General features: G+C 63.9%; 3 protein-coding genes across 6 annotated transcripts; 1 reads left to right on the forward strand and 2 right to left on the reverse strand.

Moving 5' to 3' along the window:
- Positions 1 to 4,740: 4,740 nt before the first annotated feature.
- Tbxa2r (thromboxane A2 receptor) lies at positions 4,741 to 8,413 on the forward strand. Its single transcript, XM_071603989.1, has 2 exons — positions 4,741 to 5,599; positions 7,794 to 8,413. The coding sequence occupies exons 1-2, from the start codon at positions 4,814 to 4,816 to the stop codon at positions 8,037 to 8,039; spliced, it is 1,032 nt and encodes a 343-aa protein (XP_071460090.1). The 5' UTR covers positions 4,741 to 4,813; the 3' UTR covers positions 8,040 to 8,413.
- A 321-nt stretch (positions 8,414 to 8,734) lies between these two features.
- Gipc3 (GIPC PDZ domain containing family member 3) lies at positions 8,735 to 14,845 on the reverse strand. Of its 3 annotated transcripts, none has more exons than XM_071603977.1 (6): positions 14,605 to 14,845; positions 13,752 to 13,937; positions 13,436 to 13,616; positions 12,248 to 12,360; positions 11,957 to 12,051; positions 8,735 to 11,849 (listed from the first exon to the last, which is right to left on the reverse strand). In XM_071603977.1, exons 1-6 carry the CDS (start codon positions 14,827 to 14,829, stop codon positions 9,026 to 9,028), a joined length of 3,624 nt encoding a protein of 1,207 aa, XP_071460078.1. In that variant the 5' UTR covers positions 14,830 to 14,845; the 3' UTR covers positions 8,735 to 9,025. The 3 variants fall into 3 exon arrangements, with proteins under 3 accessions (XP_071460078.1, XP_071460083.1, XP_027808493.1); XM_027952692.2 differs by having other exon boundaries at positions 11,604 to 11,849; positions 11,970 to 12,051; XM_071603982.1 differs by lacking the exons at positions 13,436 to 13,616; positions 13,752 to 13,937; positions 14,605 to 14,845 and adding an exon at positions 12,454 to 13,367.
- A 2,077-nt stretch (positions 14,846 to 16,922) lies between these two features.
- On the reverse strand, positions 16,923 to 21,759 carry Hmg20b (high mobility group 20B). 2 transcript variants are annotated; one of them, XM_027952599.2, is made up of 10 exons: positions 21,690 to 21,759; positions 21,345 to 21,400; positions 20,889 to 20,997; positions 20,148 to 20,351; positions 19,448 to 19,568; positions 19,146 to 19,192; positions 18,918 to 18,990; positions 18,497 to 18,712; positions 17,743 to 17,875; positions 16,923 to 17,483 (listed from the first exon to the last, which is right to left on the reverse strand). In XM_027952599.2, exons 2-10 carry the CDS (start codon positions 21,380 to 21,382, stop codon positions 17,471 to 17,473), a joined length of 954 nt encoding a protein of 317 aa, XP_027808400.1. In that variant the 5' UTR covers positions 21,383 to 21,400; positions 21,690 to 21,759; the 3' UTR covers positions 16,923 to 17,470. The 2 variants fall into 2 exon arrangements, with proteins under 2 accessions (XP_027808400.1, XP_027808401.1); XM_027952600.2 differs by having other exon boundaries at positions 21,712 to 21,744.
- Positions 21,760 to 22,592: the final 833 nt, after the last annotated feature.

Consider the following 22,592-nt stretch of genomic DNA (forward strand, 5'->3'; position numbering starts at 1 on the left):
GGGGGCATGAGTGCGGGCTAGAGGGGCTTTATAGAGGGTGGGGCCTGCCGGGTGCCTGGCGTGGAGGGGTCTCCCTGCCAGCCAGAGAGGAGCCAGGCTTAAGAAGACCCAGAGACTCGGGGATGCAACCCGGCTCAGCCCTCCAGAGGCCCTCAGTGTGGGCTGGCGCTGAGGCAGGAAGAGCCGTGGGCGGGGAAGGGGCTTCCGGACACTGAGGGGAGGCCAGGCAGGAGCCCATCCTCCTCCCGGGAGCCTAGGGGACGGGTGGAGCAGGGTCAGGGCCCGGATGGCCATCCTGACACGCAGACCCTATGGGGCCAAGCTCAGGCCAAGGAGGCCCGGCACCCCCAGCCCAGCCCTTCCCTGTGCAGGGCCTCAGAGGGTGACCCCGGCCGTGGGCCCCTCACCACAGGGCAGGCACCCTGGGCAGGGCGGACCCCTGCAAGGCCGCCTCTCTGCCAGGCCCTCTCCAGGGCCAGGCCCAGCCTAGACCTCCCCTGCCTCCACCTCCTTGAGTGGGGCTGGGGGCTGTGACTAGCCGTTTGCCCTGGGAGCCCGCCCAGCCCTGCCTTAGCCTTCTGACCTCCCTCCTGTCACCACAGCCACCTCTGGAAGGCCAGCCCCCACCCTGGGATCCCCTGCGGCTCCTCACAGGGGCCTTTCTCATCCAGGGTCTAGTTGGAGGGACAGGTCACCCTCCCCCACTGACCCTGCATCTTCCACATGCACCACCATAGGGGCCTTAAAACGATAAATATTAGGCACCTACTGTGTATCAGACCCGACCCCGCCTGGTTGGCCAGCGGGACCCCTGCCCCAGGTCTGGGCCTCTGGGGAGCCGCTCGCCCCGCCCCCTCGGAGCTCAGACCTTGAAAAACAAAACGCGGGAGCCGCGGGGAAGTCCCCCCAGATGGCCGGGGACCCGGGCCCAGCTCCCGAGGGGCACCCCTGCCCCCTGGCTCCGCACCCCTTCCCCTGCAGCCTCAGGACCCACTGAAGCCCCAGCCTCAGGGAGGTCCCTGGCGGTGTGGGGCCCCCCAGCGACCTTTGGCGGGGCCTGAGGGGCGTGGCCAGCGAGGCCGGGGGCAGGGCTGGTGAGTGTTGAAGGACAGAGACTCAGAGACTGGGAGGCAGGACGCGAGAGCCGGAGCACAGGCTGCCCAGCGGCCCGCACCCACCCCGCCCGGCTGCCCGCGACCTGGTCCTGGCCCGACCCACTGCAGGGCCTGCACTACGCGGGGGCCGCCCTGCACAGACTCGGGCTCCCCAGCTCCCAGGACCCCGCCCGGGTGAGGTCTGCGCGGGCTGCGGGGTGGGCGTCTGCAGAGGCCGCAGGCCCCGGTATGTCTCGTGGGCGTGGCCACTGGCCAGATGCCCGTGTCCCTGCTGGCACAGAGGGGGCCTGGCACCCTGCCCTGCTCCTGTCTTGGCCTGGGCAGGGCCAGCGGGCATCCTGAGGGCTGCCTGCTGGTGTGCCCAGCCTGGGGAGGGTGCCCAGGGGCAGTGGGTGAGTGGCTTGCTGTTCATCTGTGTGCCTGCCTGTCCCTGTCCCCTTAGGCTCGGCTGCTTGTCTTAGTGCTCTGTGTGTGTGTCTTCCTGTGTGCATGTCTGTCTGCTGAGCTGTTTGCCCAGCCATCCACCGTCTCCACTGAGTGCCTGGGCACCTGGGCCATTGGTGTGATCACTCTAGAGTTGGGCTCCGGTAGCACCTAGGTCCACACCCGGCCCCTTGTGCTGTGGTGGGGGAACCCCACTGGGCTCCCCACCGAGTGTAACTGCTCTTGAAGCCCTGCAACACACTCCATCCGTATGGGGGGCCTACTGGTGTCACAGACAGGAAAGACTCCCGGAAGCTGTGCCCTGTGGCGAGGGGAGGCGGGCAGCACCTGTGTGTTCCTGTGTCAGGCACCCGTCAGTGCTGACTCCCTGGGAGGGGCAAGGGTGTGCGGGGTGCACGCTGTGGGCATTTGGATCAGAGTCCAGTGGGGGGCCAGGGGCTGGCCAGGTCTGCAGGTCCAGCTGAAGGCACTGGCCTGGGTCATGGTCAGAGGCCTCAGGGCTCCTGAGAGGTCAAGGTCACTGCACTCCTGCCGGCCACCCCCAGGGCAGGCAGGGCAGAGGCAGGTGGCAGAAGCCATGGGGCAGAGCAGCCAGATGCCTGCAGGAATGAGCGCCCACCCCCATTTCACAGAGGGGAAGGCGGAGGCCAAGCTGGGCTGCGCCCCGGCTTGGAGGGGCCGGGAGGGGACTGAGGCCAGCGTCTCTCTGGGAGCAGCAGGGCTGGTCAGGATGTGGGGCCAGGGCGGGGGCTGGGTGTGGAGAGGGAGAGGGCCAGGCTGAGGCCACGGGTGCTGCGAGGTGACGCTGGCGGGAGGGGGCCCAGCAGAGGAGGGGCCTGGGGCTGGGAACCAGAAGGCACATTCCACCCGGAGCAGAGGCGGCGCCGGCCGACCCGGGACGCCTGCAGCAGGGCTCTGGATCTGCCCCCAGGAGGAGCAGGAGCCGAGAGAGTCCAGGAACCCGGGACCGCCACGCGCCCATCCGAGTTCCTGAAGCTCAGCCCTCAGATTCAGGAACCCCGAGGCCTCTGGACTCCAGAACCGGGGCCCAGGAGAACTCCAGAACCCTGGTCCACAGCTCCAGGCCCGGCTGCAGGTTCAAGAACTCTGGCTGCAGGCGCTCAGGCCCCGCCCCCCAGCAGGTAGAGGGAGGAGCTTCTCCCAGGGCCACACAGCAGGGTGGGTCCTCCACAGATGGGGTCCCCTGCTGCCCATCCTGGCTGACGCAGGAGGCCACGACAGGTCCCCCTCCTGGCCCGCCAGCCATTTTACCTGAACCCAGGACAGGGAGGGCGGAGGGGGCCTCCCTGACGGTTCTCACCCTCCCCCAGGCCAAGGGCTTGGGGTCAGGCCGGGCTCCAGCCACCAGCAGTGTGAGGCGCCTGGGTGTGCGTCCAGGGTGAGCGGGGCTCCTGCAGCCCCAGAGTGGGGGGCAGGAGGCACAGGACCTGCGGCCACTCCAGGCCGAGGCTGGGCTGGGCCATGGCCAAAGGCAACGTTCAGAAAAGCACATGGCGGCTGGGGGTCCCAGGGGAACCCCAGCCCCAGTCCCCATCTGAGCAGCAGCGCACTCCTGCCCGCCACAGCACAGGGCCTCCCTCGCGGTGGTCTCAGGGAGTGCCCTGTGGCTCTGGGCCTCAGTTTCCCGGGTGGGGGGCCACCCACTCCGGTGGCAGAGGCCCTGGCTCTTGGCAGGAGGGACGCCCATGGTGGCCGTCAGGAGCTGGGTGATTCATAAGGCTCCGCAGGGAGGAACCGAGCCAGAGGAACATGCCAGGGCCAGGATGAGCTGGGGCGAGGCCAGTGGCCGCCCGCTCAGCCTCCGGGAGTGAGCCCCAGACGGCCACCACCTCCCAGGCTGCAGGAGTGAGCGCCTGTGCCCTGAAGCCCCCGGCCCCTCAGCCCCCTTTCCAGGAAGGGAAATGGAGGCTCCAAGCAGGGATGTGGAGTCCAGGCAGGGAGAGGGCATGAGAACTGGCCTGGCCAGCTTGAGGCGACTGCTGCCCACACGCCCTGTCGCTGGTCAGCAGCCCCCGTCAATCTCGGATCAGCTCCAGCAAAGTGGCCACCTCTGCAGGGTCCCCGGAGCCGCCTGTGCCCCTCACTGCTCCGCCCAGGGCAGGTCCCAGCCCTGGCCCCTGGGGATGGCAACTCAGGGCGGCTCTGGACTCTCTTGTCCTCCGTGGTGTCCTCAGGAACCAGGAGCCGAGTTTTCTTTCTTTTTCTTTTTTATTTTCTTTATTTTTGGTACCAGGGTTTGAACCCAGGAGCACTTAACCACCGAGCCGTGTCCCCAGCCCTCTGGTTTTATTTTGAGACAGGGCCTCACTGAGTTGCTGAGGCTGGCTGCGCACTCCTGGTCCTCGGGCCTCGGCCTCCGAGCCCTGGCCTGCAGGGCGCTGGCTGTTAATGGAGCTGCTTCGTGCCCATCCACATCTGGCCTTGGTTTCGCTGTGTGGCCGACCCGCAGCCCACGTGGTGTCTGAGCGGCTGGGTGTTGGGTTCTCCCTGGTGCCCACTGCCCTCATGGTGGGTCCCTGCGAGGGAGCTGACTCTTTGTTCCCACATGGAACGGGAACTTCAGGGTTATTTCTTATTATAAAAGTGACGCACAGAAACGGAAAGCAGACTCGCACTATGAGTCCCAGGAGAGTGTGGCCAGGCAGCGACCCGCCCCTGTCCCAGCACACCCAGGGGAGGGACCCCACGGGCCTTTCCAGGACCGCCTAGCAGCCAGCTGGCACCCGAGCTGCGGCCTCTGGCCGGGTCTCCACCTCAGTGGCTGGAGCGTGTGCTGGGGTCAGCCACGTCCAGCTTGGGTGTGCGGGAGGCCGAGTCTGACGCTCAGGACGGGAGCCCCCACCCCCGGGGCCATGGTGGGAACCGGGGCTGGAGCTCGACCCCCTGCCTTTCTCTAGGACGCAGAAAACGTCCCCTGGTGTCCCCTGAGGAGGGGCCCTGGCCTGTGCCAGCCCTTGAGACGGTGAGACTGGAGTGGGAGTGGTGGTGGCCTCCCAGGGGTGGTCCAAGCGGATGAGGACGCACCTGTGCGAAGGGAGGGCGGAGGGGCGGAGGGGCGCGTGCCCTGGGGTCTTGAGGGTTGTGCAGGAGTTGCCAGAGGCACGGGGAGACCGGGGAGACCGTGCAGGACGAGTGCAGCCTCCCCCTCTCTGCCTCCCAGGTGTGCCCGCGCCAGTGCCGGCCGGCCCGCCTGCAGCCTGCGCCTGATGGGGTGGTGACGCGGCTCCAGCGCCATGTGGTCCAACAGCAGTGTCCTGGGGCCCTGCTTCCGCCCAACAAACACCACGCCCGAGGAGCGGCGCCTGGTGGCCTCTCCCTGGTTCGCGGCCTCCTTCTGCGCCGTGGGCCTGGCCTCCAACCTGCTGGCGCTGAGCGTGCTGGCCGGCGCGCGGCAGGGCAGCTGCTGCCCGCGGTCCCCCTTCCTCACCCTGCTGGGCGGCCTGGTCCTCACCGACTTCCTGGGGCTTCTGGTCACCGGGGTCCTCGTGGTGTCCCGGCACGCCGCGCTCTTCGACTGGCGCACAGCGGACCCCGGCTGCGGCCTCTGCCACTTCATGGGCGTGGCCATGGTCTTCTTCGGCCTGTGTCCCCTGCTGCTGGGGGCCGCCATGGCCTCCGAGCGCTACCTGGGCATCACCCGGCCCTTCTCCCGCTCGGCGGCCGCCTCGCAGCGCCGCGCCTGGGCCACCGTGGGGCTGGTGTGGGCGGCGGCGCTGGCGCTGGGGCTGCTGCCCCTGCTGGGCGTGGGCCACTACACCGTGCAGTACCCCGGCTCCTGGTGCTTCCTCACGCTGGGGGCGCAGCTCGGGGACGCGGCCTTCGGGCTGCTGTTCGCGCTGCTCGGCGGCCTGTCGGTCGGGCTGTCCTTCCTGCTCAACACCATCAGCGTGGCCACCCTGTGCCACGTCTACCACGGGCAGGAGGCCGCCCAGCAGCGCCCGCGCGACTGCGAGGTGGAGATGATGGTGCAGCTCCTGGGCATCATGCTGGTGGCCAGCGTCTGCTGGATGCCGCTGCTGGTGAGTGTGGGCAGGGCTCCGGGGAGGCTCCATGCGCCTGGGTGACTGGGCAGGGGAGCATCCGGGTACTGAGAGCCTGGGGGGGTTCCAGGCTGCCGCTGGGGCCCCGGGGTCGGCGGCTCAGGGGAGGGCATCAAAGCTAAGGCTCTGGAGGATGAGTAGGAGTTCACCTGCCAGATGAAACCTGGGGAAGCATTCTGGGTGGAACCAGGCCAACCTCACTTCCTGATGCTACCTTGTGCCCGATGCCGGGCTGGACCTCAGCCGGGCCAGATGGTCCCTGGGTCGGGGAGCTTGGCTGGTGGCCGGAATGCCCAGGCCGCTCTTCATGCACTGAAGGTCTGAGGTCCTATCATTGAACGGCTGTCACTGGAGTCAGGAGGAGAAGCCCAGGTCAGAGCCATGCTCGGTCCCCAGCCTTGCCCAGGGGCTTACTGCCTCAGTCTGGCGGTGCCCTCTGAGGGGGGAGGGGTTAACAGATGGCACCTTGGGCCACTGATCCTGGTGGACACTTACCAGGCACAGGTGGGCACGTGAGGCCCTGGGATCTGCCCAGCACCACACACACAAAAGGGACAAGATGTCCACCTTTCCGTGGGTCAGCAGACGCTCACTGAGCACCAACCGCGCACCAGCCGGTCCATGGGCAGACACCACAGAGGGCAAAACTGACTGCCCAGAGCCGCCCTGGTTTGCCCAGCAGGCGACTCCTCGGCATCCTTCAGAGCCCACCTCCCAGGGCTGGGAACAGGGCCCTTTGCGGGCGTGGAGGGGCGTGCCTGTGACGCCTGGGGAGGCCGAGGCCAGAGGACTCCAACATCCAAGGGCTGGGGAGGTGGCTCAGGGTTAGAGCATCCCAGAGTCAAATCCCCAGTTTAAAAAAAGGAAGGAGAGAAGGGAGGGAGGGAGGGAGGAGGGAGGCTGCAGGAGCCTGGAGGCCGAGGGTGGGGAGGAGGAGGCTACTGCAGACCTCAGGGGTGAACTGGAGGAGAGCTGGGGAGGAGCGCTCCAGGCCGAGGGTCCAGCCCAGCAAAGGCCCTGGGGAGGAGCTTGGCATGTTGGGAGCACAGTGAGGAGCCCATGTGGGCGCAGCAGAGAGACGGTGGGAGGAAACAGGGATGGGGCAGGGCAGGTGGTGCAGGCCCAGTGGCTGCAGGCAGGACGGGGGCTTGGGAGGTGGGAGGTGGGAGCCCTGGAGGGCTGTGCGCAGAGGAGGGGCCCGAGTCAGGTGCTCGCAGGCGCCCTCTGGCGGCTGCGGAGAGGACAGGCTGGAGGAGCCCAGCTTCAGGACCCCATCGTGGTTGGTGAGGGTGGGACTGGGGTCTGCCTTCCCTCTGCTCTGTCCCCAGCGGCACCCAGCACACAGTAGATGCTCAGGAAATAATTTTAATGTAGCAGTACATTTTAATAAAATACGAATTATTTTAGCACACTCTACATTTTAATTACAATTAGTTGTAATTATACAATATAAGACAATTATATTTACTTTGTTATCAAAACTAATAGTTACATTGTTATACAAGGTTTGACGACATAATGCATGATTCCTCGTGTTATGTAATTATATGCCTGCCATGAGTTGTCATCACTAGTAATTACATTAACAATGTAACTATTATGTCACTCTCAAAAATCATGTTGTACAATAATTTATTAAAACATCTCTCCTACATTTTACGAGTATAAACTTTACATTTAATGAAATGTGTTAAAATAACCAAGTACAGCATGCAGAAATATAGCATGTGTAAAATAACTGTCTTTTGGCGGGCGAGGTGGCACACACCTGTAATCTCAGCGACTCAGGAGGCTGAGGCAGGAGGACTGCAAGTGCGAAGTCAGCCTCTGCAACTTAGCAAGATCCTAAGCCACTTCGTGAGACCGTGTCTCAAATAAAAATTAAAAAGGTTTGAGGGTGTGGCTCAGCGGTTTGTTGCCCCTGGGTCCCATCCCCAGGACCACAAACACTTATATGAGATGTGAGTTAATACAGCAGTGCTTCCCAGTGTGCCGGGGGAGCTCAGCCCGCGGAGGGGGAGGTGGGCAGTGTGGTTTTCGGTGCCTGCTCTCGCCCAGGTGCTATTTCATGGACACAGCAGCAGCAGCTCAGAGAGGTCAGGCAGTTCCCCCCAGGTGACCCAGCAAGGTGCATTTCAGAGCCTGCTGCCCGCTAACGCCCTGGCCCTCGCAGGTCTTCATCGCCCAGACGGTGCTGCAGAATCCGCCTGCCATGAGCCCGGCCGGGCAGCTGTCCCGGGCCACGGAGCAGCAGCTGCTCATCTACCTGCGCGTGGCCACCTGGAACCAGATCCTGGACCCCTGGGTGTACATCCTGTTCCGCCGCGCAGTGCTGCGCCGCCTGCACCCGCGCCTCAGCGCCCGGCCCAGGTCTCTCTCCCTGCGGCCGCAGCAGGCCCAGGGCGCCAGGCTGCAGTAGGGCCAGCAAGGACCAGCCTCCCATAATCCGCCTGTCCCCAGGGCCCAGGAGCTGGGGCTCTGAGTGGACCGCGGACCGGAGCCGCGGGAGCAGGGGCCCCTCTGCGGTCCGCCGTGGGGGCCGCCGCCCTCTCTGAGGTCCCCTTCTCCCCAGCCGCGGACCCTTGGGCGCCCCAGGAGGGGCCAAGAGCAAGGCTGGGGGAGCTCAGAACGCGGGGCTCCCCTTCCCGAAACCCCGCGGAGGTGCGGGAAGCCGCGGCCGAGGACCTGGACGCTGGGGGGCCGGGGGCTCCCTCCGAACCCCGCCTGGGGAGGCTCTGCCTGGGGTGTGAGCGGGGTCCCCCCTTCATGCCGAAATATATCTCTGGGCCCCGCTGTGTGTTCCTTCGCTTCCGGACGCGGCCGGCCTCGGCCAGGAAGGGCGCGGGGCTGTCGGCCTCCCCGGTTACCGTCGGGAGAAGAGAGGGAGGGACGGACGGCGGCAAGACGGTGCGGAAGCTTCCTCCAGTCCCCGCAGCAGGGAGGGCGCAGGGCCCCCGCACAACACTGGGACCCGGGCAGGTACTCGGAGGCCCAGGAAGAGCTCAATAAGTGCACGGCACACAGCAGGCGCTCGCGGGCATTCGCTGACCACCCATGCCCAGCCCCCTCTCCTTGGCCGCCCCTCACGGGCGCCCCACAGTGACACAGAGCTGCTGCAGGGTGCCAAGTGCCTTTATTGCCAGGAGCCCTGAGGGTGCGGAGAGCAGCCGCCTCCCCCTCCCGCCTGGGTCCGCTTACACCTCCAGGCACCTGAAACCCAAGCCCCGTTCTACCCCTCCACCTGCTGGGAAAGGAGGTCACCTGCCTCATGGGGGGGGGCAGGCTGGGAGGGACAGGTGAGGAGGAGGCTGCAGGAGCCAGGAGAGTGTCGTGCCCCAGCAACCCATCGCGGGGGAGGGACCCTGTCTCCCTGAGCATGGGGGAGGGGCACAGGGGGCTGGGAACTCACAGGACCACCCTGGGGACAGGACTTGAAGTGGCAGGTATGGTGGGTCTGGTGGCCATCTGGGGCCCCAACTGGGGCTTGGGGAAAAGGGCTGGCTCCTGGGGGGTTTTATGTCCCGGATCCTGGGCTGAGGCAGAGGCCCAGGGGCTGGAGTTGGGCTTTGGGCGATGGGCCTGGGGACTGGGGCTGGGCTGGGCAGGCTGAACTCCAGGGTCAAGGCCGGGGGCCGGTGGGTGGAGCCCCGGCTGGAGCTCAGCTGGGCCTCTGCGCTGAGGCGGCTCTAAAGCCGGGGGGAGTGCTGGAGCTGAAGGGGGTTCAGAGTTGGGCTGCACCCTTGCCCTTGCCCGAGTCCCTGAGCCAGACTGTGCTCCAGAGCCGCTTTGCTTCCCTAAGTCCCCCTGAGGACCAGAGGTGGCCTGGGGTGTGCCCTTGAGCTGGGATCTAGTGCTTGGCAGGGGTTTGGAGCACAGTAGAGTCCCAGAGGTTGGTGGAGCTCCTGGGTGGTGCTGGCTCCCAGAACTGGACAGGGTCCTGGAGCCCAGCCCCAGGGCTGCACTGGACTGGGTCGCAGCAGGACTAGACTGGACTCCGGCACTTAGCTGGGTTCTAGAACTCAGCTGGGTCCCAGCTGCTGCCTGCATTTCAGAGCCGGCTGGGTTTTCAGAACCGGGCTGTGCTCCAGAACTGAGCCGAGTTCTGGAGCTGGGTTGAGCTCTGCAGCTGGGCCAGGCTGTGTGGTCTGTCTGGGTCCCAGAGCTGGACCGTGCTCTGCAGGGAGACTGGGGCTCGGCACATTGCCGCGTTCCAGAGCTGGGCTCAGGGGCAGGGGGCGTGCCAGTGCTGGTCTGGATTCTGGAGACGGGCCTCGTTGTAGCTGTAGGCTGGGTTCTAGAGCTGAGCCCAGTCTCAGAGCTGGACTTGGACTCAGGACGGGGGCAGGTAGTTGGAAGCAAATGGGTTTTAGAGTAGAGTTGAGGTTTGGTTCTGGATTGAGCGACAGCATGGGGCCAGCTTTCTGGGCTGGCCTGAGTTCTTGGATGGGGTTTTGTCTGAGAGCTGACCTTTAATCCTGAGCTGGTTTGAATTCCATGGCTGGGCTTATTCTGGAGTCTCACCTGGGGTCCAAAACTAAGTGGTGCTCCCAGGCTGGCCTGAGTGTCCAGGTAGGGCCGGGCCATGCAGGTGTCTTGAGTCATAGAGACAGGTGTAGTTTTATGGCCAGACTTAGTATAAGAGCTGGACTGGGTTCCAGAACTGGGATTAATCTCCAAACTGAGCAGAATCTTAGAATCTGTCTGGGTTCCAGAACTTGGTCTGCTGTCAGGGCTTGGCTGAATTCTAGAGCTGGCCTCAATCGCAGAAATGGCCTGAATTCTAGAAGAGGACTTGGTCTTGGAAATGAGCTGAGTTCTAAAGACAGGCTTGGTCTCAGAGCTGGCCTGAGTTCTAGAACAGGGCTTTGTCTCAGAGCTGAGCTGGGTTCCAGAGTGGAGTATGGTCTCGGTGCTGGTCTGAGCTCTGGAAGAGGATTTTGTTTCAGAGCTGAGCTGGGTTCTGGAGCTAGACTTGGTCTCAGAACTGTCCTGATGTCTAGAGCAAGATTTGGTGTCAGAGCTGAGCTGGGTTGAAGAGTCAGGCTTGGTCTCGGAGCTGGCCTGAGTTCTAGAACGGGGCTTGATCTCAGAGCTGAGCTGGGTTCTGGAGTCAGGCTTGGCCTCGGAGCTGAGTTCGGTCTCTGAGTCTGGTTGGTATCTAGGGGTGGGTTCTAGCTCAGAGCTGGCCTGTGTTCTAGAGCAAGATTTGGTGTCAGAGCTGAGCTGGGTTCCAGAGTGGAGTTTGGTCTTGCTGCTGGTCTGAGCTCTAGAAGAGGATTTTGTTTCAGAGCTGAGCTGGGTTCTGGAGCTAGACTTGGTCTCAGAACTGTCCTGATGTCTAGAGCGAGATTTGGTGTCAGAGCTGAGCTGGATTAAAGAGTCAGGCTTGGTCTCAGAGCTGAGTTTGGTCTCCGAGCCTGGCTGGTATCTAGAGGTGGATTCTAGCTCAGAGCTGGCCTGTGTTCTAGAGCAAGACTTGGTTTCAGAGCTGAGCTGGGTTGAAGAGTCAGGCTTGGTCTCGGAGCTGGCCTGAGTTCTAGAACGGGGCTTGATCTCAGAAATGAGCTGGGTTCTGGAGTCAGGCTTGGCCTCGGAGCTGAGTTCGGTCTCTGAGTCTGGTTGGTATCTAGGGGTGGGTTCTAGCTCAGAGCTGGCCTGTGTTCTAGAGCAAGACTTGGTTTCAGAGCTGAGCTGGGTTCTGGAGTCAGGCTTAGTCTCAGTGCTGCTCTGAGTCCTAGAACAGGACTTGATCTCAGAGCTGAGCTGGGTTCTGGAGCCAGGCTTGGTCTCAGAGCTGAGTTTGGTCTCTGAGCCTGGCTGGTATCTAGAGGTGGGTTCTAGCTCAGAGCTGGCCTGGGTTCTGGAGCACAGTTTGGCTTCAGAGCTGGGCTGCATTCTAATGAAAGGCTGGGTTGTGGAGCCGGGTTGGGACTCTGAAGTGGATTGGGTTCTAGAGATGAACCTGGCCTCTGAGCTCCACTGGGTTCTGGAGCAGGGCTGGCCTTTGGGCACCGGCTGGGATGGCGGGGGCAGTGGGCTGGGCTGCGGGCTGGGGCTGCACTCGGCCCCGGGGCAGACTAGCCACAGGCCTCCCTGGCCTCTCCGATGGCGGCCCACACCTCCACCACAAACTCGTCCGGGAAGGCGAACTCGCCCAAGACGGAGTCTAAACAGCGCGCAAACTCCCGGACACTGCCCGTCTTCTTGGATGTCTCCACCATGGTGCATGCTGCGGGCCATACGGGAGGGACGTGGTGAGGCTGCTCCTGGCCTCGGCTGCCCGGGGCCCTTGCCTCCTCCCGGGGACTGTCCTCCCTCCAGGGACCCCCAGCTTACCCGGGCCCCTTACCCAGCTCTGGGTCCCGAATGCCCATGTAACTCTCCAGCAGGTCGTCCACCTTCCGGGACGCCTCCTCCTCAAACTCGCTGGGCTGGGGCACAGGGGAGGAGGCCGAGGGTGAGAAGTGCCACCCAGCCACCCGCCCCGGGGAGGAGCAGGTGGGACACCCAGCATCAGTGCTCTGGCGCCACCCGATGGCCCCGCCCCCTCCCAGGACCCGCCTCACGGGAGGGGAACGGAGGCTCCGGGGGAGCCTGGCGCCCGGCCCTGGAGGACGCCCCACTCACCGCCTCCTCCACTGTGGCAGCACCCCCAGAGCGGAGCCGCAGGGTCTCCCTCCCACTGGCCACTCGTGCTTCCATAGGACATTTGCTGCCCCTGCTCCTCTGGCCGATCATATCTGGAGGGAACAGAGTGGGGACAGGCGTGTTCTGGATGTGGAGAACCCCGGGAAGCCACCAGCTGAGCTTTCTAGAACCTTCTTGCCCTTCACCTTCAGAGACCACTCAGGTTCCACTCTTCCTAAGACACGAAGCCACGAGTCCAGAGCGAGCCACACAGCAGCCAGGGGGAAACCGACATGTCCATCCTGCCCCGGACACTTCCCCAAACCTGCCTCTTCAAAGGACTCGCCCCTTCGGTGGCTGGAGGGTCGGGGTCCTCCCTGGAGAAGTGGCTCTTCCTTTTAGACAGATCTAAGCCCCCCGCTCCTGTCTCCTGGGCCTCCTCCACCATGTGCCAGGCACCGTTGGAGTCTGTCACCCTAGAATGGTGCCACCCAAAGGGCCGCCCACGATGGGCCAAGGAGGGCAGCCCATGTTGATCCACAGGAGGAAGTGGCCGTGATGGTGCACATTCTAGAACAGAGGCCCCAGCAGGGTGGACCTGTCCCCAGGCACCCTGGGCCATGTCTGACATCTGTGGCTGTCGTGTGCTCCTGGCCGGAATGGATGGAAGCCAGCGATGCTGCTCAGCACCCTGCAGTGCCCAGGACACCCCTCCAGAGAAGGGTCCAGCCCCGGTGTCCACAGTGCCGAGGCCGAGAGCCACCCTCTGGAGCAAGCTTCTGCCTCTCCCAGGGGCCAGTCTCAGATTCCCTGTTGAAAGCACCTTCCTAGAACACTCCAGGGTGTCACGGGGCCACCTCACAAGCTCTCAGCCGGCCAAACAGTTGACTTATCTGACCCCTCTGCCCGAGCTTTCCCCTGTCCTCCCCCACAACTGACCCTCTGGTGGTCTAGAAAGTCCCTGCCCGTTCTGGATACAGTGCCAGGAGCCTGCCATGCACAAGAGGCATCTAGAAATGTCCTGTGTGTGTGTGATGCTGGGGGTGGAGCCCAGGGCCCCACGTCCAGGCAGGCACTTTGCCCCTGAGCCCCGCCCTCCACACCGTCCACCCTGCCCCTTCCCGTCCTCCACTGTCCCAAGTGCCCACTTTCTGGTCGCTCCCCCCCGCCAGCCCAGGTGGCTCTCACCGAAGGCTCTCTTGGGCTGCACCAGGCGCAGGGTGAAGGGTTGGGACTTGGGCAGCTCCCGGAGCATCTTGGCCACCTCGTAGTGGCGGCAGCCGACGATGGAGTGGTCATTGATGGCCTCGATGCTGTCGCCCACACACACTGCCTCGATGCGGTTGATGATGCTGCCCTCCTTGATCCTCTGTGGGCACCCAGAGCTGCTCTCAGGCAACCCGGCCACCTCCCTTGGGTCCCCAGAGCCTACGTAGATCCAGAGAGGCAGTCACTCAAGTCAGATCCCCAAACACCCAGGAAGTGACCGGCCCACCCTAGGCACCTTGATGAAGGCATAGCCAGCCCCATTGTCTGTGATGGTCAGTCCCAGGGCATCTTCTGTTTTGGTGACCTCCACCTCCTTGGTCTCGCCGCGCACATGGGCAAAGATGAAGTCCTCCAGCCCTATCTGTCCACCCAGAAGCTTTTGCATGTCTACCTTGTGGCTGTTGAGGGTGCAGAATAAGATCTGTGGGAGGGGGGGCGCTCGCCTCAGCCCTCGACTCTGCACCACCCTGGGGCGCGTGGATGCAGAGCCCCACGAGGAAACCGAGGTCCAAAGGCAGCCCGCGGGGATTGGCCGGGATTGGGACCTCAGAATGGGGATGTGGGAGAGAAGGAAGCTGCGGACACAAGGGGTCCCTCTCCGCCACCTCCCGAACCCCGACTTCCATGTTAAACCCCGGAGGAGGGTTTTTGTTTTTGTTTTTTTTTTTTTTTTTTTCAGAAAAATGGAATTTCCTGGCGCCCCCTTTGGGCTGCACAGTGCAAGGACCTGTCTGGAAAGCACCAGCTCCCAGCCTCCAGAGCCACGGACCTCCGGACCCCAGGCACCGGCGCCCAGGAACTCGGGGAGCTCTTCCCGGAGGCAGGGATCCATCCTAACTGGGTCCACGGAGTGGGCGCTCCTGACCCAAGACCTGCTAATCTTCTGCGCAGGGCACCTCCGGATCCAGAGGAGCATTCCTGAGATCTGGCGAACAGACCTCCGCAAGCTCCCCGCATCCGGGGGTCCTGGGACCCGAGGTTTCCTAGGAATCTGGGATCCGCGGGCTCCCGTCTAGGGCCCAGGCTCTGTCCCTATCCCCGCTCCGCCCGGCACCTCGGGCGCGGGAATCGGGGTGGGGGGCACTCACCTCGGTGGGCGCGATTCCGAAGGCCTCTGCGATCTTGGCGTAGAGCTCGCGGACGTTGGTGAAGCCCTCGATCTTGCCGGTGGGGCTGCCGTGCGCCAGCTGCGTGCGGAAGACGAGGCGCGGGCGCACGCGGGGCGCGGCTGGGGTCTCCGCCGGGGAGGGCGGGGGCACGGGGGCGCGCGGGGTCTCAGCCCCCGGGGCCTCGCGGGCAGCAGCGCTCTCCATGGCCGGAGGAGCTCCTCCACCCACCCAGGCTGCCGCCGCCGCCTCCGGATCCACCGCTTCCTGCAGCCTCCCCTCCCCCTGTCCAGGGCGCGATAGCCGAGTCGCCCTGGTAAGGCGATCCGGGAACCCGAGCCGCCCGGGAAGGCGACACCATGGGGTGGGGAGGGGGGCACGGGCCCCAGGTGTCCGGGCCCTGCCAGGGCCTGCTGCACCCTCCCTGGGGACGTCTGGCAGTCCGCAGGGGCCTGAGATGCAGATGCAGAAATAACAAGGATCACAAATAAGGTCGGGGACAGCTCCGTGCCCTGGCACTCACTCTCTGCTGCTTGGGTTCTTTAATTCTTGCAACAGACTTAAGAGATGGGGAGGGGCGTTATGTTGGTATAACGTGAGCTGCCTGCCGTGCGGGCGTCCCTCCTTTGCCCACAGCCCTCCATAGCTCCCACTTCCTTTTGAGTCAAAGCCCAAGTCCTCCTGTGATCCAGGAGACCCTGCAGGACCTCTCCTGTCCCCTCACTGCCTCCCCCTTCCCTCTCCCCCCTGTTCCAGCCACACAAACTCCTGACTCTGCCTCCAAAGCCTTGCCCCAGAGCTTCTGCACAGCCGGCCTTCTGCCTGGGTCACCCTCCCCAGAGCCCTGCAGGGTCCGCTCACTCCCCACCTCTTTCAGGACTTTGACCTCCTGCTTGCACCACCTCTAAACCTACCTTCCCCAGCGTTGTCTCCTCAGCATCTAAAGACGGTAGATAGTTCACTTTCTCCCCGTGTCCTGCCTGCGTCCCTGTCTACAGGCTCAGCTCCTGGGCCACCTGGGCCTGGTGTCCTTCTTTAATTCTTATCATTTTTGTAGTTGGACACAATACCTTTATCTCTGTATTTGTCTGTTTTTATGTGGTGCTGAGGGTCGAGCTCAGCACTTCACAGGTGCAGCGCTCGACGCTGAGCCACGACCCCAGCCCGCCCCCCCCTTGGTGTCCTTTATTCCTGCAGCATTGCTGCACAGAGCGGGCACTCAGGCAGTCTTTGGTGAGGACAAGGATACCCAGCACAGAAGCCTGCAGCCCCCTGGGGCTGTGGGGCTGGAACCACCTGGGCATCCATCAGGGTTCCTGGACAGGTGTCTTGGCCTGTGACACTGCTCCTGTCCCGTGCGTGGCACACAGCCACAAGGCAGGGCCTGGAGCAGCCTCCTGCTGCTGAGGAATCTCACGAACCAATCATTGGTGGGAAGCAAGTTCCAGGAGGCCTTGGGCAGGAAGGAGAAGTTGCTATCGCTTAGAAAGCTGCCGAGTGAAGCCAGGGAGGGGTTCACGCCTATCATCTGGGTACCCGGGAGGCTGAGGCAGGAGGGCCGAGTCGGAGGCCAGCCTGGGTAACTTATTGAGGGCCTGGCTCCCTTTTTTTCTCACCTGCCCTGAAGGGCTGGGGATTGAATCCAGGGCCTCATACACGCCAGGTAAGACCCTGTCTCAAAACCACAAAGGGCTAAGAATGTAGCTGTGACAGAGCACCCCTGGGTTCCATGCCCAGGACCACAACCAACCAACCGACCTGCCAAACATGATACCAGCCACAGTGTGGGTGGATCTGAGGACCTGGCACTCAGCCTGAGCTCAGACACAAAAGGACACAGTGTGGGTGGGAGTCCACTCACAGGAAGTGCCTGAATCAGAGACAGGAAGTGGAGTCTGGCTGTCAGGGTCTGGGGGACTGGGGCACGGATGCTCATAGGGACGGGACTTCTTTTTGGGGTGGTAAGAATGTTCTGGTAGTCAGTAGAAATGATGGTGGCCTAACATTGTGAATGAGCTCAATGCCACAGAAGCGTCATTTCATAAGGGCTGAGATGGTAGCCACAGCTCAGGGGCACACAGCACGGTCCCACCACGGCAGGAGACCAGCTGGATGGCCACGGACCCCTGCAACCTCCTGAGCCCCTCTGTGCTGAGCCCACCGGCTGCCCCAGGAGCGCGGGGTGGATGCTGCTCTGTGGAGGTAGGAGGGCAGGCCTGATGTCCCTTGCTGGTGTCACAGAGGTCCTGTGTGCATCTCTCCTGGCCATCCATACCCCAGAAACTGCACACTCACAAGCCTGAACGCAAACTCTACTGTGTTTATTGCAGATGTTGGGATTGAGTTGGGGAAAGGTCTGGCTCCCGAGGTCCCTCTACTGGACAAGGGGTTTGCACAGCTTTCCCTGGGGTGCAGGGATTTGGGGGCCCACCCGTGAAAGTGGTCACCAGGGTGCCCCATGCCTGTAAGGCACACTGTGCCGCCCTCTTGGTGAGCAATTCGGGGTCCCACATCGTGTGGTGGGTGGCCACGGAGCCCCACCAGGTGTGCAGCAGTCCTGTCTGGGTCCTGCCCTGCGGCCAGCCCCAAGAGGGGAGCAGGCCTCTCTAGCTCTGCGGCCACGGGGTCTGGCTTCAGCTCCAATGCCCAGTGCTTCCTCTGGGTTCAAGAAGCTGGGGAGACGGAAAGCTAAAGGGATATTGTAGAAATTTAATTTTAGGGGGGCTGGTGCCCCCAAGGTGCAGAATGGGGCCTAGCCCCTAAGGGGGGACCCCCAGCCTCTCCTTCACTGGGGTGGGGATAGAGATGAGCCCAGAGCTGCTTATCTGCGTCGTGAGCGGCCCATTCCTCAGAGGTGCTCGCTGTAAGGGGAGAGAGGAGGCCCCACATCAGGGCTCAGCAACCACCATTCCCAGGAAACCCAGAGGCCAGGCCCCCCAGCTCCTCCCAGAGTGGAGCCCAACTAACCTGGGCACCTAGGATCTACCCTGAGATTAGGGGACGTTGTGGACCCCAGTGGACCCCACCTGACAAGGCTATGCCCTACCAGCCCCTCCGGTACTCCCCAGGGACCCCTCTGGTGGCTAAACTGGGGTCCAGGCCACAGAAGCAGGCACAGACCTGGCGACCTGGGCCAGGATCTCCTTGATGCGGACGATGAGCCTCTCATGCTGGGCTGGGTCACGCTCGATGGCCCCATGCAGCCGGGCCATGTAGAAGTCCAGCGTGCCCAGCGTCGGCGTCTCGCCAGTGCCTGTGGAAGGCGGGCAGGTGGTCAGCAGCCCCCAGGACTCACAGGACTGGCTCCTTGGGGCAGAGGACAGGGGTTCTGCAGGAAGGGGTCCTGCGAGGGGGGTCACCAGCAGTAATAGTGGGGTTAGGTCGGGATTGGGTTGTCTGGATATGGAGGCGGCAGGAGGCCATCAAGGTCAGCTGTGGGCAGGAAGCTGGACGGCCGGGTCTTGTGGGGAACCCGGCTGGTGGTGGTGGGGGGGCTATAAGAGCGGAGGACCCCACGGAGTGGGGTGCGGGGCTAGAGGGCACGGGGAGGGGTTAGCGGGACAGGGAGGGCAGGGCAGGGGCGGGCCCCAGGGCAGGGCTCAGGGCTCCGGGCTCTGCGGCCAGAAGGGCCTGAAGTCGGAGGGGCGGCGAGGGGCGGCTCCTGTGGTCTGGGGGAGCTGGGGGAGGTCACAGGGGCGGGGCTCCCGGGCCGGCCAGGGATGTTGGGGGACCCGGAAAGAAGGCGCGGCCGGAAGGGACCGGGCCAGGAGCGACGAGTTTAGGTCGGCGTCTGGGGGCTGGGGCGCTCGGGTCGTCTGTGGCGGGCTGGGCGGGGCTAGAGGCGGGGGGGCCGGCGACCCGCGGCGCTCCGCACCCGGCACAGGCAGCGAGGCGAAGCTGGCGGTGAGCGCCTGGCGCACGGCCTGGAGCTGCTGCTGCAGCGCCAGCGTCCGCCGCTCCTCCAGCGCCACCTCCTGCTCCAGGCGCTGGCGCGCGCTGCTCATGCTCTGCGTGTGTCTCTGCAGCACCGCGTTCTGCTCCTCGAAGGCTACGTTCATCTTCCGCAGGCGCCGCAGCTCCGCCTCCCGCGCTGCAGCCGGCCGGGGAGCGGGTTAGGGCCTGGAGCTGGCCCGGCGACCCCGCCACTCAGCCTTGGCTACCGGCCCCGCACCAGCCCCCAGCTCAGAGGAGGCGGACCCCGCCAACCCTCTCCCCACCGGGGCCCCCCTGGGCCCACCCTGGAGCACAGCACCCACGTCCGTGCGCTGGCCCCTGCGGACTCCATTGATGCTCACCTTTGTTTTGGTCCAAGAACTCTTCAGTGAAAATGGGGACATCGAAGGTGGAGAAGCCGTCACAGTCTCCACCCTGGGCAAAAGGACAAGGTGGCGGTTTGGAGGGAAGGCAGACCCACCCCCTGGGTGTTCCGGGAGATGGCAGTCGCTTAACATCCGCGAGAGGGTCTAGAAACCTCCAGATCTCTCTCGCAGGAGCATGCTGTCCCAGGAGGGGAACCTCATTACCTTGTGTCCATTCAAGAGAGTGTTCATGAGCCCGGAGCCCGAGTCCTCTGGTGGGGGAGGGAGGAGGGCAGGATCAGCCTTCCAGTGGCCACCTGGGCACAGGCTGTCCGCCGCCCTCCCCTCCGTCAGTTCCCTTTCATCCTGGCTCGGGCTCCCCACGCGGTCCCCTTTGCAGCACCGAGTGACCCTCGTGCATATGTAGCCGGTTATGTGTCTTTTCTCTCCATGGAGGGGACCTCTGCCTGGGCAGGGGTCAACACCGTGCAGGGCAGGTGCCACACACTGGCCTCCAGCAGACTCACCTTTTTTGATCTTCTTTTCCTGGATCTTCTCAGCGCACACCTTGTAGGCCTCTGACTGCTGGTAGGCCCGCAGCTCCTTCATGTACTGCTGCTTCTCTCGCTCCGCCTCATCCAGGTACCTCTGCGGGACAGGGCAGCATCCAGAGGCTCAGCCCAGCCCAGATGACAGCCCGCTATGGCCAGACTCTGCCTCCCTCACCCAGGTCTGGCCCTGCCCCACCCCCCTAGCTTTCCATAGCTCCCTGTGCCCTCCGGATGCTGCCCAGGGCACTTCAGAGTGCCCACCTTACCTCCCACGGCCCCAACTCAGCGCCTTCCTCCCTCCTACATGGCCCCCTCCTCTAGGCTGCTAAGGCCTGGATTGTCCCTACTCCATGCCACACCGTTTCTGCTTGTTGAAATATCACTTTCAACAGGTGCAAACTGGAAGCAGATTTGTTAAATCTCTTCAATGCTTTTCCAATTTTAAAACTGATTACCAGAATTTGAGACTCACAAGATTTCACCAACAAATATGGCCCATCTCTACATCTTTAGGTATAACATTAAATTTTAGAACTATTCTCCCCTGTGGCTAATTATTGCCAACTTGGGGTGGGTGTTCATGGGTGCTCATTTTTCCAAGCAGAATATGAACCCTCCACATACTTTGAGGGACGTGGCTGCAGGGGTGTCCGAGTGGGCTGGGGGTCACCCTCACCTGCTTCTCTGCTGGCTGCAGCTTGCTCCATTCTGCTCCCAGCATCTTGGTGATCTCGGGAAAGGGCAGGTCCGGGTGGCGCGTGCGGATCTGCTCACGCCGCTCGTTCAGGAAGCGCACATAGCCTGTCACCGGTGCCTTGGGCCCATTTGGAAGAATCTTCTTTCGCTTCTTGCCCTTGGGCCAGCCACGCTTTTTCACTGGCTGCAAAACCCCTCTGCGTTATTGGGAGGGGCCTGGAGGGCAGGGGCGGGGCTCAGCGGAGAAGGGGCGGGGACTGCGTGGGCGGGGGCTAGACGAGGGGCCGGGCCTAGTTGGAAAACCGGGAAGGACTGGAGGTATGACGCGGCCAGGCATCCGGACCTGGGTATTAGAGGGGTTCCCTGACCAGGGGAGGGCATCCGACTTACTAGAGAGTGGGCAGAGCCCAGGGAGGTGGTTGGCTGGGCTATGGGCGTGGCTTCTTGGTAGGGAGGGTGCGGCCCCCAGGGAGGCGGGAAGTGGGCGGGCCCTCGGCGTGGGCAGAACTACCACTGGCATTGGGCGGGGTCTGGGCTCAGAGGCAGTGAGTCTGTTAGGGGCGTGGCATCTAGCACGGGTGGGGTGGGGTCTCTCTCTGCTTCCAGAAGAAATCGGGGCTGTGGGAGGAGGCTCCAGGAATTCAAATCTGGTCTTGGGCGGGGCTTCGAGGTTGGGGGCGGGACCCCGGGGCCTCCCCGGCTGCAGGGGAAGGACTCTCACCTCCTCCTCCTGGGACCCCTTCTCGCCGGCCCGCGGGCCCTCGCCGCGCTCCTGCTTGACAGCCACCACGAAGCCCCCATGCTGGCCCGGAGCCTTGCCACCCGCCGGCCTGGGACGAGGGGTCACCAGGATTACTCCCACCCTGGAGCCTTCTCTACCCGCCACGCTCACCCTGAGCGTTTTGAGACCACGGAGCCCACGGAGCTGGCCAAGAGGGGCATGAGTCCGGGGAGGGGTAGGGCCTCCCTGACCTCGAGGGGGTCAGGATCAAGGGGTCGAGACTGCCTCAGTAGCGGGGAGAGCCGGGAGTCCTGGGAGGGACTGGAGCCCAGGAGCGGGGTCGCAGGCTGGAGTCTAGGGAGAAGCCCGTGGAGATCCCCGACCCGGGTGGGGGAGTCAAGACCCCAAGGGGTGGGAGTCCAGGAGCTCGGACAGGGCGGGGAGCAGCGCACTCACGCGGCGGCCGCGCCGGGCTGCTTGGGACCGTGGGACATGGCCGCTCCGGGCCGGACCTGGAACACAAGCAGGCAGAGGTGTGGGCTCTCGAGCCCCGGATGGCGGGGTCCCGCCCCCACCCCGACCGGGAGCCGCGATGCCGGGCCCGGGGCGCCTGGCGGGGGCAGCCGGATCCGGGGGCGGGGAAGTCCTCGAGGGCGGGCGCCCCAGGAATCCTTTGTTGGGCGATCGCCCCCCGGGAGGCCGGGCCGGCTTCCCTCCCGCCCGGAAAGGGCCCCGCCCCGACTCCCGGACCCTGGCGCCCCCGCCCCCTCGCAGGACCCCGAGTTCCGCGGCTGTTTTCACCTCCAAAGAAACTTTCCCGGACCTTTCGACTGCGGCGACGCTCCAACCAACCGCCCCGAGCCCGCCCCTGCCGGCCGCTCCGCCCCTCTCCGCCCCCGGCATGCTAATGACAGTCGTGGCCTGTGGCCCGATTGGGTGCGGCATCCCTCTGAGGCGTGACTATGCAGATGAAGGTCGGCGCGCCCGTGGGTGATTGGCTGAATAGGCTGCAGAGGCGCGTGGAAGGTGGGGCGGGAAGACTGCGGGCGGTGCGTCAAGTTCGGCTGCGCTCGGCTGCGCTCGGGACCAATCAAGGGCTCCAGGAGGCCTCGCTGGGCGGAGCCTCTTAAAGGGCCAGTAGGCGCGGCGCGAACTGCTCCTCCCAGGCTGAAGCTGAGACTCCCCGCCCCTGCCGGATCTGAGAACCTGCGGATCCGGGTTGGTCCCGCCTCAGTTTCCATGGGGACAGCGGTAGGTTGCTAGGGAAGAGGTTAAGGTGTCCAAGAGGCACCGCCCTGCGGTAGGGCAAGGTGGACCTGTTCTTAGCGTCCTTCAAAAGCTGGGGAGGGGGAGAGTTCCCGTTTATTCACTTAACTTGCAGTCCCTGTTATGTCGCCCTACGCGGTCTGGGGCTTCTGGACGCGGGGATTGCTTCATCCTAGGACCAAGGTTTTACCTCCTGTGCAATAGGTTTACTGCACGATGCCCAGGACCAAGAGGCTGGACCCCAGGCTGGGGCTGGGGCTCAGTGGCAGAGCGCTAGCCTGGCCTGTGTGAGGCACTGGGTTCGAATCTCAGCAGCACATACAGATAGATAGATAAAGGTCCATTAATGGCCAGAAATAATATTTTAAAAACAAAAAAAAAATAGAGGCTAGACAGACAGGGTCTTGGTCAGGCTGGGGATGGTATCATGAGGAGGGC

Source organism: Marmota flaviventris, chromosome 1, assembly GCF_047511675.1.
Source record: "Marmota flaviventris isolate mMarFla1 chromosome 1, mMarFla1.hap1, whole genome shotgun sequence".
Lineage (NCBI taxonomy): Eukaryota > Metazoa > Chordata > Mammalia > Rodentia > Sciuridae > Marmota > Marmota flaviventris.

Coding starts and splice junctions, on each gene's coding strand:
- Gipc3 (XM_071603977.1), bottom strand. CDS start 14,829: ATGGAGAGCGCTGCTGCCCGCGAGGCCCCGGGGGCTGAGACCCCGCGC. Junction 13,938..14,604: donor TCGGAATCGCGCCCACCGAG/GTGAGTGCCCCC, acceptor CCCCTCCCACAG/ATCTTATTCTGCACCCTCAA. Junction 13,617..13,751: donor CTGGCTATGCCTTCATCAAG/GTGCCTAGGGTG, acceptor GGGTGCCCACAG/AGGATCAAGGAGGGCAGCAT.
- Hmg20b (XM_027952599.2), bottom strand. CDS start 21,382: ATGTCCCACGGTCCCAAGCAGCCCGGCGCGGCCGCCGC. Junction 18,991..19,145: donor CTCTCTTGAATGGACACAAG/GTAATGAGGTTC, acceptor CCTTTTGCCCAG/GGTGGAGACTGTGACGGCTT. Junction 18,713..18,917: donor GTTCTTGGACCAAAACAAAG/GTGAGCATCAAT, acceptor GGCCGGCTGCAG/CGCGGGAGGCGGAGCTGCGG.
- Tbxa2r (XM_071603989.1), top strand. CDS start 4,814: ATGTGGTCCAACAGCAGTGTCCTGGGGCCCTGCTTCCGCCCAACAAAC. Junction 5,600..7,793: donor TCTGCTGGATGCCGCTGCTG/GTGAGTGTGGGC, acceptor TGGCCCTCGCAG/GTCTTCATCGCCCAGACGGT.